The sequence below is a fragment of the Lycium barbarum genome, chromosome 6 (genome assembly GCF_019175385.1).
Source record: "Lycium barbarum isolate Lr01 chromosome 6, ASM1917538v2, whole genome shotgun sequence".
NCBI lineage: Eukaryota > Viridiplantae > Streptophyta > Magnoliopsida > Solanales > Solanaceae > Lycium > Lycium barbarum.
Genome location: NC_083342.1, coordinates 122,918,852 through 122,932,037, shown reverse-complemented (window position 1 = coordinate 122,932,037; position 13,186 = coordinate 122,918,852). Strand labels below are relative to the sequence as shown.

Genomic DNA, 13,186 nt, shown 5'->3' with positions numbered 1-13,186 from the left:
TAGCCCCCAGTCAGTGGCGGAGCCAGGATTTTCACATAGGGGGTTCAAAAATATGAAGAAATAAATACACGAAGAAGTCAAGGGGGTTCAACATCTACTATATATACCTAAAAAAATAATTTTAATCTTGTATATACACTGTAATTTTTTGCTGAGGGGGTTCCCCTGGAGCTTACCTAGCTCCGCCCCTGCCCCCAATGTTGCTAAGAGGCCCCGCAGATAATACACACGCAATGACGCAAACACATTTTTTTTCACGTCGTTAACTTTAAATGTAGTGCTGCATTACTAATGAACTACGGGATAACTATTTTTGTTAAAATTGAACGGCATATATATCCATTGACCAACCGAACATGGGAAATTGAAACACATTCATAATCACTTTGTCCCATTTTATGTAATAATATTTGATTGGAAATTTTTTTTTTTTAAAATATTGAAATTCATGATCTAAATCAAGTAATAGATATTTATGTAGTTACAAATTATTTTATTAAAGGGAAATAAAAAAATTAAAAGTGAATTATTTTAGATATAGGAATGTATTATTTCTCTAAAAAAGTGCATCACAAAAACTAGGTCAAAAGGAGTGTATTATTAATTTGTCACTAACTCAATAATCACGACTTTGATGCAATAAAAATAAAGTTTAAGTTACATATACACCATCGGGTCATTTTTATCTGTTGTAGCAGATGATCTATTTTATTTTTAGAATTACAAATTAAGGAGGCTTATTTATCAATATCGTTTGGATGATCTAAACTCATGAAAATATGAGACGGTAGATTCAATACATGCACCTTATTAACCACTAGCTCAAGACTTTGTTGACTTAAATATTCCTGCATCTTATTTTGATAAAAGAATCCAATTATTTTGGAAGAATTAAATTTGAACATATCCAATTATTGGGACTTTTCTTTTTATTTGAGATTAAACTAAAGAGACACACAAACGGAAAAGAAAAACAAATATTTACCTATATGATTCTTTTTTTTTTTAAATCTTTTGGGGGTGCGGGGGTATTCAATAACCGCCTGACATTAACTTGTTAATTAAACATATATTAATAATTGACTTTAGGACGAAAGGGTTGTTGCCGAACAAGTTCAAGATTGATGGCTTGTCTGAATGAAACAAGAAACATAAATTGTTCGCGCGCATGTTTTTCCCGTTCAAACTTGAATTATCTATGACATCGTATTTTACCAAGTTAATGTTGATCTTATGCAAACTAATTCAATGAATAGATGATATCCAAAATTTAATGCACTCCAAGCATGCTTTCATTTGTATGACTATTAAAACTTCTTATTAAGAATAAAATGAAATATTAAAGTTTATTATTTTTAAATATATAAATGTATGGGAACATACTTCACCAACAGATAGCAGCTGGTACTAGAGAAGATTAAACAAGGTGAAGATTGGCATGATCAATTGGTACTCACAAGGGTAGTTTGTTCTAACTGCTAATGGCTTTTCATTGATTTAATCTTATATTTGTTTCGTGAATGTTGCTTTAGGTCATGGCTGGGAAGCGACTTATAGCCATACTAATCTCTGGGCACGTGGACTCATATCAATTAGTATACAAAACAGTAATATAAAACCTTTGAAGAATTTAAAAAGAGATCGCATATACACATAAGGCAAAATTGACACACATACACACAATATTTTAAAAAACTAAAATAATTAAGTATATTAATAGTGCATATAGTCTATAGCATTAGAGAAGTACGTCCAAGCTAATGAAAACTTAAAAGTTAAAACAGTTAGGATTACTAACAAAAAAGTCTACAGCTGACAATTTATATTATCGTGGAAGACTAAAGAAACAAAATGAAATATGAATTACAACTTAAAGCAGATTTTTTTCTTCAGAAACAAAATAGTTTGTCCCTCCCCCTACCCGTTACTTCATAATATCAGAAGCTTCTACCCCTTCTTAATATTTAATTCAATTCTTCTCTTTCCTCCTCCTTTTTTTCTTTTAATAAAATTCCATACAATGAAGGGAAAAGGTAAAAAAAAGAAAAAGAAAAAAAAGGAGTATGTAGAGAATAACTATAATCGATACTGGTTTGGTGGCTATTTCAAAATTAGACATTGGTAGATACTCTTTTTGGTGGTGTCAGTGATCGCACTGCTACATACGGTTTATATAAACTGAGAATTTTGAACGTACTAATGCATTAACAAAGATATTCTCTAGCGTTTAAATCGTCCCTGGCCAAAGCATCAAACCAATAAATTTCCACACTGAAATGCAAAACTGATGTGTAGGCCAATTCTTTTGAGTTTACAAAATCAAATTATGACTGTATGTATGACAGCCATAGTATGCTATCCTCTAATCTAAAAGATTGTTAATTCTTGAACAGTATTTTTTTGAGCAAATCTTATTTTGGGTTTCCTGCTAATAATGAGCTTATATAGGCATATATTGGTAATACAAAAGGGTATCATAATGTCACACATTAAATAATTTGAGAGTTATAGACGTAACTGATGGAGGATTTATACGCACATAAATAGAATGTTAATGTGGGATAAAGAAGCGGATGAGAAGGGGGTTTTAAAAATAAATACATGAAGACGTGCCTGTTTGGATTTTTTCTTTTAGCTGAAAAGCATTTCAATTCGTCCTCTTTTATTTTGATTCTAAAACTTTATTGGCGTAGTTAAGAGAATTTAATTAAAAAGGTGGCTTTTAAGCTTTTTAAATTGGAAAAAATATATCAAAGTTTAGATGAAAGTAAGCAGACTACAATAAGTGCCTTGACAGATACATGGAACTTGCCAGGTAATTTATTTATTCATCATTTAATTGATTCATTTATCATTTACTAGTAGGTAAATTTACTATTTGCTATAAAAATAGTATAGAAATAGTATTTAGATAGGGGTAAAAATGTGTTTTAACTTTCAATGAATATTTTAGTAATTCAACTTTTCAACTTAGGTCTTTCCACTTTTAGAATAGTATGATGTCAGTTAGGTGGTGAATTTGAGACTGATAAAGATGGTTTTCTTTCTTATAAAGGCGGAGATGCTCATGCCATGGAAATGGATGAAAAACTGAACTACAGTGATTTCAAGATGGAGGTAGCTGAGATGTTTAACTGCAGCCTTGCTACTATGTCAGTCAAATATTTTCTTCCTGGAAACAGGAAGGCACTTATAACAATCTCCAATGACAAAGACCTTAAGCGCATGATCAAATTCCATGGCAACTCTGATACTGCAGAGATCTACGTGATGACTGAAGAAGCTGTTGACCCTGATCTCTCAAACATGCCTGGCAGTAGGTAGATTCCTTGCTGCCTAAAATATGTAGAATTCTCCCTTTTTAAAGGATGAAATATATTGGACATACTGTGTTGCAGGTCAAGCCGGACGACTTTATCAGCATTGGCGGTCCCAGTTGAAGCTCCTCTGAGTGTTGTGGAGGATATCTTGGATGACCCCAATGAGCCTGGCCTCTTGCTTGATGCCAATTTTGATGTCGTAGGTGATACGAACAATGTTGACGGCACAATTGAGATAGAAGCTGAAATGCCTGCTCCAGTTTCATTTGCTGCTGCTAATTATGATGAAAAGAATGCTAAAGCTGCTCAGCAGTGGCAAAATGATATAACTGGTGTGGGCCAAAGGTTTAATAGTGTGCATGAATTTCGTGAGACATTGCGGAAATATGCTATTACAAATCAATTTGCTTTCAAGTACAAGAAGAATGATAGTCATCGAGTGACTGTAAAATGCAAAGCAGAGGGCTGTCCATGGAGAATTCATGCATCAAGATTGTCAACCGCCCCATTAATCTGCATTAAAAAAATGAATCCTACCCACACATGTGAAGGGGCCGTTGTTACTAATGGCTATCAGGCAACAAGGAGTTGGGTGGCTAGTATTATAAAGGAGAAGTTGAAAGTTTCCCCAAATTACAAGCCAAAGGACATTGTCAATGACATACAAAAGGAATATGGAATCCAGTTAAATTATTTCCAGGCATGGCTTGGAAAAGAGATTGCTAAGGAGCAGCTTCAAGGTTCTTATAAGGAGGCATATAGTCAGCTGCCATTTTTTTTGCGGAAAAGGCTCATAAATACCACTAACGTATGGGAAAATGCTCATAAATACTCTCCATCCACCTTTGGGTCTAAAAATACCCTTAAGGTTTGTTTTTGGATCAAATATAACCCTCAAACTAACGGATGAACTTAGGTCAGACTTGACACTTTTAAAAAGCCACGTGGCATTTTCTGATTGGCCCACTTTTTTAATTTCGAAATAATTAAAATCCACCTGTTTTTCTTAAATTAAACAATACTTACAATCTTTTCTCCCTAATTAGAAATTAGAATCTAGAGTTCTGAGGCTCCTGTGAGTCTCTTCTCCATTCAAGAAAATTTCCTTCTTCCATTTTTTTTTCTACTTTTCTTTATCAAAATCCTCCATTAAAGTTTGCATAAAGATTTGTTATTTGTCCATCAGTGAACGTATTTTTTTTTTTGTGTTCGAATGTCAGAAAATTGGTGTCTTTTTGAAGCTTAAACCAGTCGCGCAGATATGATTATGGACTGATTTTGGACCAATTGACAACCAAAAGTCTTATGAATGTTGGACTTAGTGTCCTCGTGTTGGTGTAAGTAATAATTTTTGCTGAGAAACTTAGTAGTTTAACTTCCTTTTTTTTCGGATATATTCACTGAAATTATATATGAAAGTTTGAATATTATGTTTTTTTTTTTGTCTGATGGACATTTGGGTGAAGTGGCTTAATGGGTATCGGAGATGAGAGACTAACGGATGAATTCACAAACAAAGGAGTTTGATTCTCCTTGCTTGATATATCAGATTCAAAAGAACATTTTAGTGAAGAAAAGTCTTCATAATCTCCATTATCAAAGGCAGCATTGTTCCATAACTGAAAATCGGTTGGGTTAATCCCTTCTGGGTATCGTAAAACACTTATTTTTCTCAAATGGGCAAATAACAAATCTTTATGCACTCTTTAATGGAGGATTTTGATAAACAAAAGCAGTGAAAAAAAAGAGGAAGAAAGAAATTTTCTTGAATGGAGAAGAAGAGACTCACCGGATATGCAGAACTCTAGAATACGTTCTAATTTCTAGACCGGTCGGTTTTAATTTAAGAAAAACGGGTCGGTTTTAATTATTTCGAAATTTAAAAAGTGAGCCAATCAGAAAATGCCACGTGGCTTTTTTAAAGTGTCAAATCTGACCTAAGTTCATCCGTTAGTTTGAAGGATATATTTGATCCAGAAACAAACCTTAAGGGTATTTGTAGATCCAAAGGTGGATGAAGGGTATTTATGAGCCATTTCCGATACGTTAAAGGTATTTATGAGCCTTTTCCGTTTTTTTGTAAAAAAGTGATGGAGACAAATCCTGGAAGTCTTGCAACTTTCACTACAAAGGATGACTCAAGCTTTCACAGGCTCTTTGTATCACTTCATGCTTCACTCTATGGCTTCGAACAAGGCTGCAGGCCCCTGCTTTTCCTAGATAGTATATTCTTAAAGTCTAAATACCAAGGCACTCTGTTAGCAGCAACAACTACTGATGGGAATGATGGTGTTTTTCCTTTTGCTTTTGCCATAGTTGACTCAGAATCTGATGATAATTGGCATTGGTTCCTATTACAGCTTAGAACTGCATTGTCAATGTGTCGTGGTATTACTTGCGTGGCTGATAGAGAGAAGGGGCTTAGAGAATCGATTGCTGAAATATTTCAGGGTGAGGATGTCTGTCATGGCTACTGTCTACGCTATCTTTCTGAACAACTTATCAGAGAGGCGAGAGGGCAATTTTCTTATGATGTCAAGTGCCTTTTGGTTGAGGATTTTTACGGTGCAACTTATGCACCAAAGCCTGAAGGCTTCCACAGGTGTGTTGAAAGCATAAAAAGTATTTCACTAGATGCTTACAACTGGGTAATGCAGAGGGAGCCCATTAACTGGGCAAATGCTTTCTTCCGTGGGATGTGATATAACCACATGACATCAAACTTTGGAGAGCTTTTCTATGGTTGGGTAGCAGATGCTCATGACCTGCCAATCACCCAGATGGTTGATGCAATAAGAGGTAAGATAATGGAGCTGATTTATACCCGGCGGACTGAGTCCAATCAGTGGGTGACAAGGCTAACTCCATCTATGGAGGAAAAGCTAGAGAAAGAAAGCCAAAAGTTTAATACTCTTCAAGTGTTGATGCCTAATGGTACCAAATTTGAGGTACGGGGGATACCATAGAAGTAGTTGACATTGGCCATTGCGAGTGTAGTTGCAGAGATTGGGGGCTAAGTGGGTTACCTTGTTGCCATGCCATAGTTGTCATTGGTTGCCTTAGTTGTGATTCATACGACTATTGTGCCTGGTACTTTACTGCTGATAGTTACAAATCAACATATTCAGAGTCAACACATCCAATTCCAAGCTTAGAACGACCCAAGAAAAAGGATGCTTCTCAAGCTGCTGTAGCAGTTACCCCTCCTCCTACCCGTCGTCCACCAGGGCGGCCAACTACTAAGAAGGTGGGTTCCCATGAAGTAGCTAGGCGTCAACTCCAATGTAGTAGATGCAAGGGTACAGGCCACAATAAGTCAACTTGCAAAGAAGTGTTGCTGGAAAGCTAAGCTCTAGAGGTATTTACTTTATTTTTTGTTGGTATTACTTTTCCATGTGTCTTGTGGGTTGTGGGGTTCGTGCTGTTATCTATTCGTATACATGTACACAAGTTTGTTAATTTGCTATTCACATTTATTATTTGCGTAAGCTGCTCAACAATTTTCCAATCCGATGCAATGTTAAGATTTTGGTTCAGTTCGATAATTTAGTATGTAGTGATTTGGAAAATGGCTAAAGTCAATACAACTTAAATAATCGAATGGAAGGCTAAATGATACAGCTCTGGCATTGCATTTTCTCCTCAAGAAAATATCTTCTTTTCTTTGAAGTGTGAACAACTTGGAGCATATATACGGCATTATATATCTTTTGTCGCTGCAATATATGACATTATGTACTTGTATTTAACTTGTCAATGTACCTAAAAATGTTATATGTGGGTGACCTTTATGATTGTCAATGAATTAACCGAGAAATTGTAGTATTTGCTTATTTTCGTCTTGGATCTCATGGATCTTAGATATCATCCTCGTGTACTGTGCCCCGCACTTCAACAGTTAGACCACTTGCATTCGGATAGTCCCAATTTATATATATAGTCTAACATGTGGAAATTTTAGAACTAAGAAGGTTTTTCCTTTTATGATCACCTGTATTTCCTATACAGTCAACTAATATTGCAACACCAAAGACCTCTATAAGTGAAATTAATTTGAAAATCGAAGGTGAAACTCAAACATACAATGTATTTTAAAAAGAAAAAAGCTAAACAATGTAAAATGTAACTGATGATTTTCCGCAACAGCATGTTCAAATTGTTCCGTTAGTTCTTGTGTAAAACCTTAGGTGATAGTAACGAGCCACGGGCAATGAAAAGATTCAGATGGAATATGAACTTTAGTAAGGAAACTGATTCTAGAGACTAGATTATATTACTTTAATTAGGAAGCTGATCTGAGAGTGGCCTTATAGATTGTTAAAGTCTTCTTTTTTGTTCATTAACTGAATAAACTAGCGTGAGTAATTATGAACTTCCTTACATTAAGGCACATTACTGTGTTTTCCGTACATGAAGGTTCCTAATGTATGCGAGTATCAGCGTGATAAGATAGTTCAGAATTATCTATTTCCCCCCTCCCCCAAGTAATCTATCACGTATTCGTTGAATGCGCTGTCCATTTTAGGATGCTTTGAAATGTTAGACCCACATCCAACATGTAGTGATAAGTTGACACCACTAAAATGATCTCATCCACTTGAAAGTTCATGTAAATGTTGCTAAGAAAACTTTCCAATAGACTCGTTAGTACCACAGCTCGGGACGAAGTTCCATATTTCAATCAAGTCACAGGTTGAAAGAATTGAATATGATGTTTTTCTTTATCAAACAGATTTTGTATTAGCTTCCACAATCAATTTTATGTCTTTTCCCAGCACTATTAAGTTTGATATGGAAGTCAAACTAAACCATATCTCCAGACTTGGTATGGTATAACCCGTGTAAAGCAGTATCGTATTGCATGTAGATCGGTTGTTTCTCTTGCTTTAGCAACCCCAGTGTGTTTTCTTTATATCCTTGTGCTCCCAAACCCCAGTATTGGGATGTTTCGGACTTGCTTTGATTGTATATGTCGGATGCTTAGTGATTGATTCTATAGTATATCTGTGCTGAACAGTCTCATTTGGGAGTGGGGCAAATTGGTTGCTTCTTAATGAGCTTGTTTTTCTTCTTTCAGGTCAATGGAAAAAAGTGGTCCAGCTTTGGGAGGAAGATTGCCTTTCTTGATTGCCTTTCTTGATCATTCTTCCAATCTGTATTTCTAAGTTCTAACTTTAAGTTTCTGGTAGTTATTTAGTCGTTTGATTATAATGTTAGTGGCTCGTAAACGAGGATATTTGATTCTCTGTTAGTCTGGAATGACCCTATGTTCTAATGTAAATGTGGTGGATTCTGCATTCAGGCTTTCACCTTTAGTGACGAAAAGCGCAACTTGAGATCCGCAAAACTTAAGAGCAGTCCTCCAACTGATTGTCTTGTTGGTACCACTTGTTCAAGAGCAGACATCAATAAGCGGATCATAGACGTTTTTCTGTGTCATCATCAGATACCTCTGCTTGTCATCATCCTAAGATAAGTGAACTGAGAATTTCTCTTTTTTCCGGAGGGTGGTTGTCAGTTGGAACTGAAAGGAGGAAGTTGAAGTGGTAAAACTAATACGCGGTATCAGAACACCAAAATTTATCACCTGATTTAACATGATTTGTAAGTTGTTAGTCACCAAATTTTCAGTGGAACGTCGTCTTGGTTAGGAGGTTGGTCCGACCATGCAAGTTGATTTTCTTAAAAAAATTTACTCAAACAAGAAATCCTTAAACTGGACGGGTAGTTCTTTTCTATCAAATTTCTATTTTTAAGTGTGTTAGTTCAACCAAAATTATTCTAAAAGGTCTTTTATCAAGAAGTAGGTTTTCGTTGTTGGGGCAAACTTTGTTTTTGTACTACAAACCGAAATCTGCAGTACAGTTATGCACAACTGGAACTTGGAGTCCAATGTATGTACTCCTTAGTACTTAGTAGTACTAGCACTTGTACTATGAATATTTCTTCATCTAGCCCTTACTCACATCATAAAGCAGCCATTGCGCTAACTTTTTGGCCATTGGCAATTTCCACAAAGTTGAAGTTTTATTTTTTTGAGTTGGAGGGAATGTTAGCATGGGTAAAGGAAGTCCCTATTGAGGTAAAATATGGTGTGGAATGGATAGACAGGGACGAGACAGAGCATGAGATGAGCAATTCTGCTTGCCTATTCCATGCACTGCCTCTTCCCTGGCTCTCCTTCCCCGACGATCCTTCTTTTTCTTCCCTTTTATTTCTCTGTCTATGACTCTCTAATGTCCAAGATCTCGAACACAAAGCGAATTGCTAAAATAATGAAACGGTCATAGTCATTAACATAGTTTAAACCCCAAATTGATATAGCTTTATCTTAAAGCAGACTTATTACATTCATACATACATATTGGTTGTAACAAAGATATTATTTATACGCATTAAATGAAAGACATTTTTTCTTTTCACCAAACAATGTTAATAGACGCTCCTTTCCACTATTTGTTCTCGTTATGGAGCCTTCTTTTGAAACTTTACCGGTAAGTTTTGCGGTTTTATTTGTATACTAAAGTGAAGTAGGTTCAACCTCGAGGTGAAAGGTATTAACGAAGAAAGACTCCATGCTTTAGATTTCAATGGAGTCCACCAGCACAGCGACGATGTGAGGTTTTAGAACTTTTTCTGGATGAGTGTATCCATCTTGATTGTGCTTGTAAATAACATCTATATTACGAGCGAGATTGAGGATACGAGTAAGAATTTCGGTAGAGACTGGTGTTGGACGAAGAATTTCTTCATTCATATCCTTCCATGCTATCTCAGCCATTTCTTGGAATTTGTCCATTGCTACTTCTGTCGATACGTCATAATCCCTCATATAGCACTCAATTCCTGTTGCAATTTGGCCCCTACCCTTCTCAACCTGGAATGGCAATTACAATGCATATATAAGGATGAAATCATATTATATGGATTTACTGCAACTCTTAAGTGGTGTAATGTGATGTGTACCTCATACGTGGCTATGTCATCAACAACTCGGCATAATGTAGCATTAGCTTCAAGAATTTTAGGGTTCGTAGCCAACCATTCGAAATCTTCCTTGGTAGCTGACTTCATTCCCAAGTAGGACGTCGTAGTTAGCAAGTAATATGTGCTAGTAGCTAGTGCATTGCTAAGGTACTCGGAAACAGATGGCATATATCCCTCAATAAACCATTTTGCTTCAACAAAATAACTTCTCACGATCTCCTTCATCTATTTAACAACAAATAAAGATATATTAACTGTCAATATTCCAAAAATAATTTTGACTATAAAGAAAAATAAGGTAAATACAGGCGATTTTAGAGATAAGATGTTAATGAATATATATGAGTGAGTGAGTCATACTCTTTCTTTTGCGTAATGGACAACATAAGATCTACCATCCTTTGACAACTCCTTTTCATAATCATCATAGAGATCCAAAAGAGCCTTATAACTGATTTTCATGTATTCTGGGAGTCGATCAATTTGACTAATATCCCACTTTTGTATGGCATCGGTGTAGACCTCAAGTTCTTTTACGGTTCCATAAGAATCGAATGTGTCATCTACTATCGAAATCAATGCTATAGTCTTAGCAAGCATGACACGGGCTTGAGAATATTGAGGTTCAGCATACACCCCCAGCGTCCAAAAGTAGCATTCCACTGCTCTATCCCTAGCATATGGAAGTGTTGTCACAAAATCCAAATCTTTCCACCACCTACAAAATAAGTATCAGTCTCCGAATCTAATAAACTAATATATGAACAAACAATTTATATTTTTCATTTAAGATAAAACATCAGTGTACCTGGATACTTCACTGAGTTCGTCTTTGTGCAACATCTGAAGTAAGTTGTAATCCAATTTAGCATATCGAAGCAACATATGATTTTTGAATTCCTCCTCTTCATAGATAGAGATGAAGTAGCGGGTCTCAACTCTTGGGATGCTCTTATGTAGGGATTGCTCGAGGGAATGTTGCACTTGCTTACTCAGAGGTGGCTTCAAATATGGAGCTGCAGATTCAAGATGAGCAGTGGAGAAAGCAAGTGCCTCTTCCAAAATATCCTCTCCATGAGTCCTGACATGTGAAGCTTCGTATAAGTTCAAAAGACCCTTTGCGTCATTCCTATGGGACTCCTTGAACTTGCCGTTCTCATCTTGGAATCTGCTAAAAATTTCTGGATCATAAATAAAAGCAAAAGATAATTAGTTTTCTAGCAGAAATAAATTGAGAAATACAAAACAGGACTATAGTATAAATTTAAAACATGTGTGTATCATATATGTATGCAATGGACGTACTTTGGGAGATATTGTAACCATGTTGTCTTAGGATTCGAAATTGAACGGATAAAGTGTTTAAATCATTGTATTCATGTGCCTCAAAGTTAGGATCAGCATTGTAAATGTGATCCAACATGTCTTCTATTCGTTTCTCAAAATGGTAGGCTAGGCCAAGGCGCTCAACAATGTCTATCAAATTCAATTTCTCAGGCAATGTTGTTCCACAAGCAGCTGACAATATAGTACTTGTTTGTTCCTTCAAAGTCTCAATCTCTTGAGCATATTTTTCAGCAACCTATAAAGTTATTTAAAAGAAAATATTCATATATAACTGCTGCATAATAGGGATCACTAAGTAACCAAATAAGAGAGAAGATGTTGTAATTAAACACCTGATTGTCAAGAGAGAAAGAATGGAAACGATCACCCCAAAGACTTGGAGAGAAATTGGCAACAGGGCGAACGATCTCTTCTTCAGTGTTAAGGGTGGCAGTTAGGGCCATTTCTACAGAACAGGATCTAAGCTTAGATTATGAAAAAGCAGAGACGGTTTTTTTCCTTAAACAATTGAAGTGAACAAGTGTCGATGGAAATGGAAGAGAAGGAATGAGTATTTATAGTGGGGAGAGCCTTATTAATTTCTTCTTTTCTCTTATGAATTTCTTGTTGCAAATATACAAATATATTGAATTTAATTTTTATTCAACTGTTACTGTAAATAAATTAGTTCAATTTCACTGGCTATAAAAAGTTATGGAGTACTTCGTTTCTTTTTAAATCATCATATCAAACTTGTTAAAGTGTTACTACCTACATGTTATTATAAGTTGAAGCAGATCTAGGATAGGCATTAGGGGTTCGGATTTAAAATTTATTATTTTAATATTTATTAGTAGGCGTTTCTAACTATACTAGCTTCTAGGAACGCGCGTTGCGCATGAATCCTTTATAGTGATGCATGAAATTTTTATACTAACACAAATAATGCAAATAATTTGTGTTTAAATTAAACAAAATTTAGCAAAAAGGTAAAAACTCCTTAAAAATGAGGAATATTGACTTTTATGTAACTAACTCAACAAAGAAAGAAGCCATAACAGAATTATATGCCAAGACAATAAATTAAAAATGTAATGTTATTGATGTATGTACAAATTATATTATCGTACAACGATGAAAAAAAATAACAAAGCAGTAAAATGCAAATGATAACAATTGTTTTCACTAAGTGAAAGTGATGAATTTTAGGACTACCTCCAATTACATAAACTTTTGTTGTGCACCTATACAAAAACAAAGACAAAACAGAGAAATTTTCATTCATATTAGTAATACAAAATTTTAGACCTTCAGTACTCTTTGCTCAAATGAATAATACAGTAAAATATATTGAAAAGCTCATCCGGCAATCTTTGCAAAACAAATTTTCATATGCCTAGAAGCAAAAATAAAATAAATAATCACAATAAATAAGAAGTTACAATATTTTTCCAGATTGCACGAACCTATGTTTACTCACGTAGTTATAAGAAAACACAAACATGGGTATTTGAAAGGATTAGCTTAATAAGTTGATTGAAAGATAAAGCTGT

General features: G+C 35.1%; 1 protein-coding gene and 1 pseudogene across 1 annotated transcript; one reads left to right on the top strand and one right to left on the bottom strand.

The window, feature by feature from the left end:
* Nucleotides 1-2,940: 2,940 nt before the first annotated feature.
* Nucleotides 2,941-8,746, top strand: LOC132644568 (uncharacterized; annotated as a pseudogene).
* Nucleotides 8,747-9,619: 873 nt separating this feature from the next.
* LOC132598511 (viridiflorene synthase) lies at nt 9,620-12,268 on the bottom strand. Its single transcript, XM_060311433.1, has 6 exons — nt 11,987-12,268; nt 11,613-11,889; nt 11,116-11,488; nt 10,668-11,025; nt 10,287-10,532; nt 9,620-10,197 (listed from the first exon to the last, which is right to left on the bottom strand). The coding sequence occupies exons 1-6, from the start codon at nt 12,095-12,097 to the stop codon at nt 9,901-9,903; spliced, it is 1,662 nt and encodes a 553-aa protein (XP_060167416.1). The 5' UTR covers nt 12,098-12,268; the 3' UTR covers nt 9,620-9,900.
* Nucleotides 12,269-13,186: the final 918 nt, after the last annotated feature.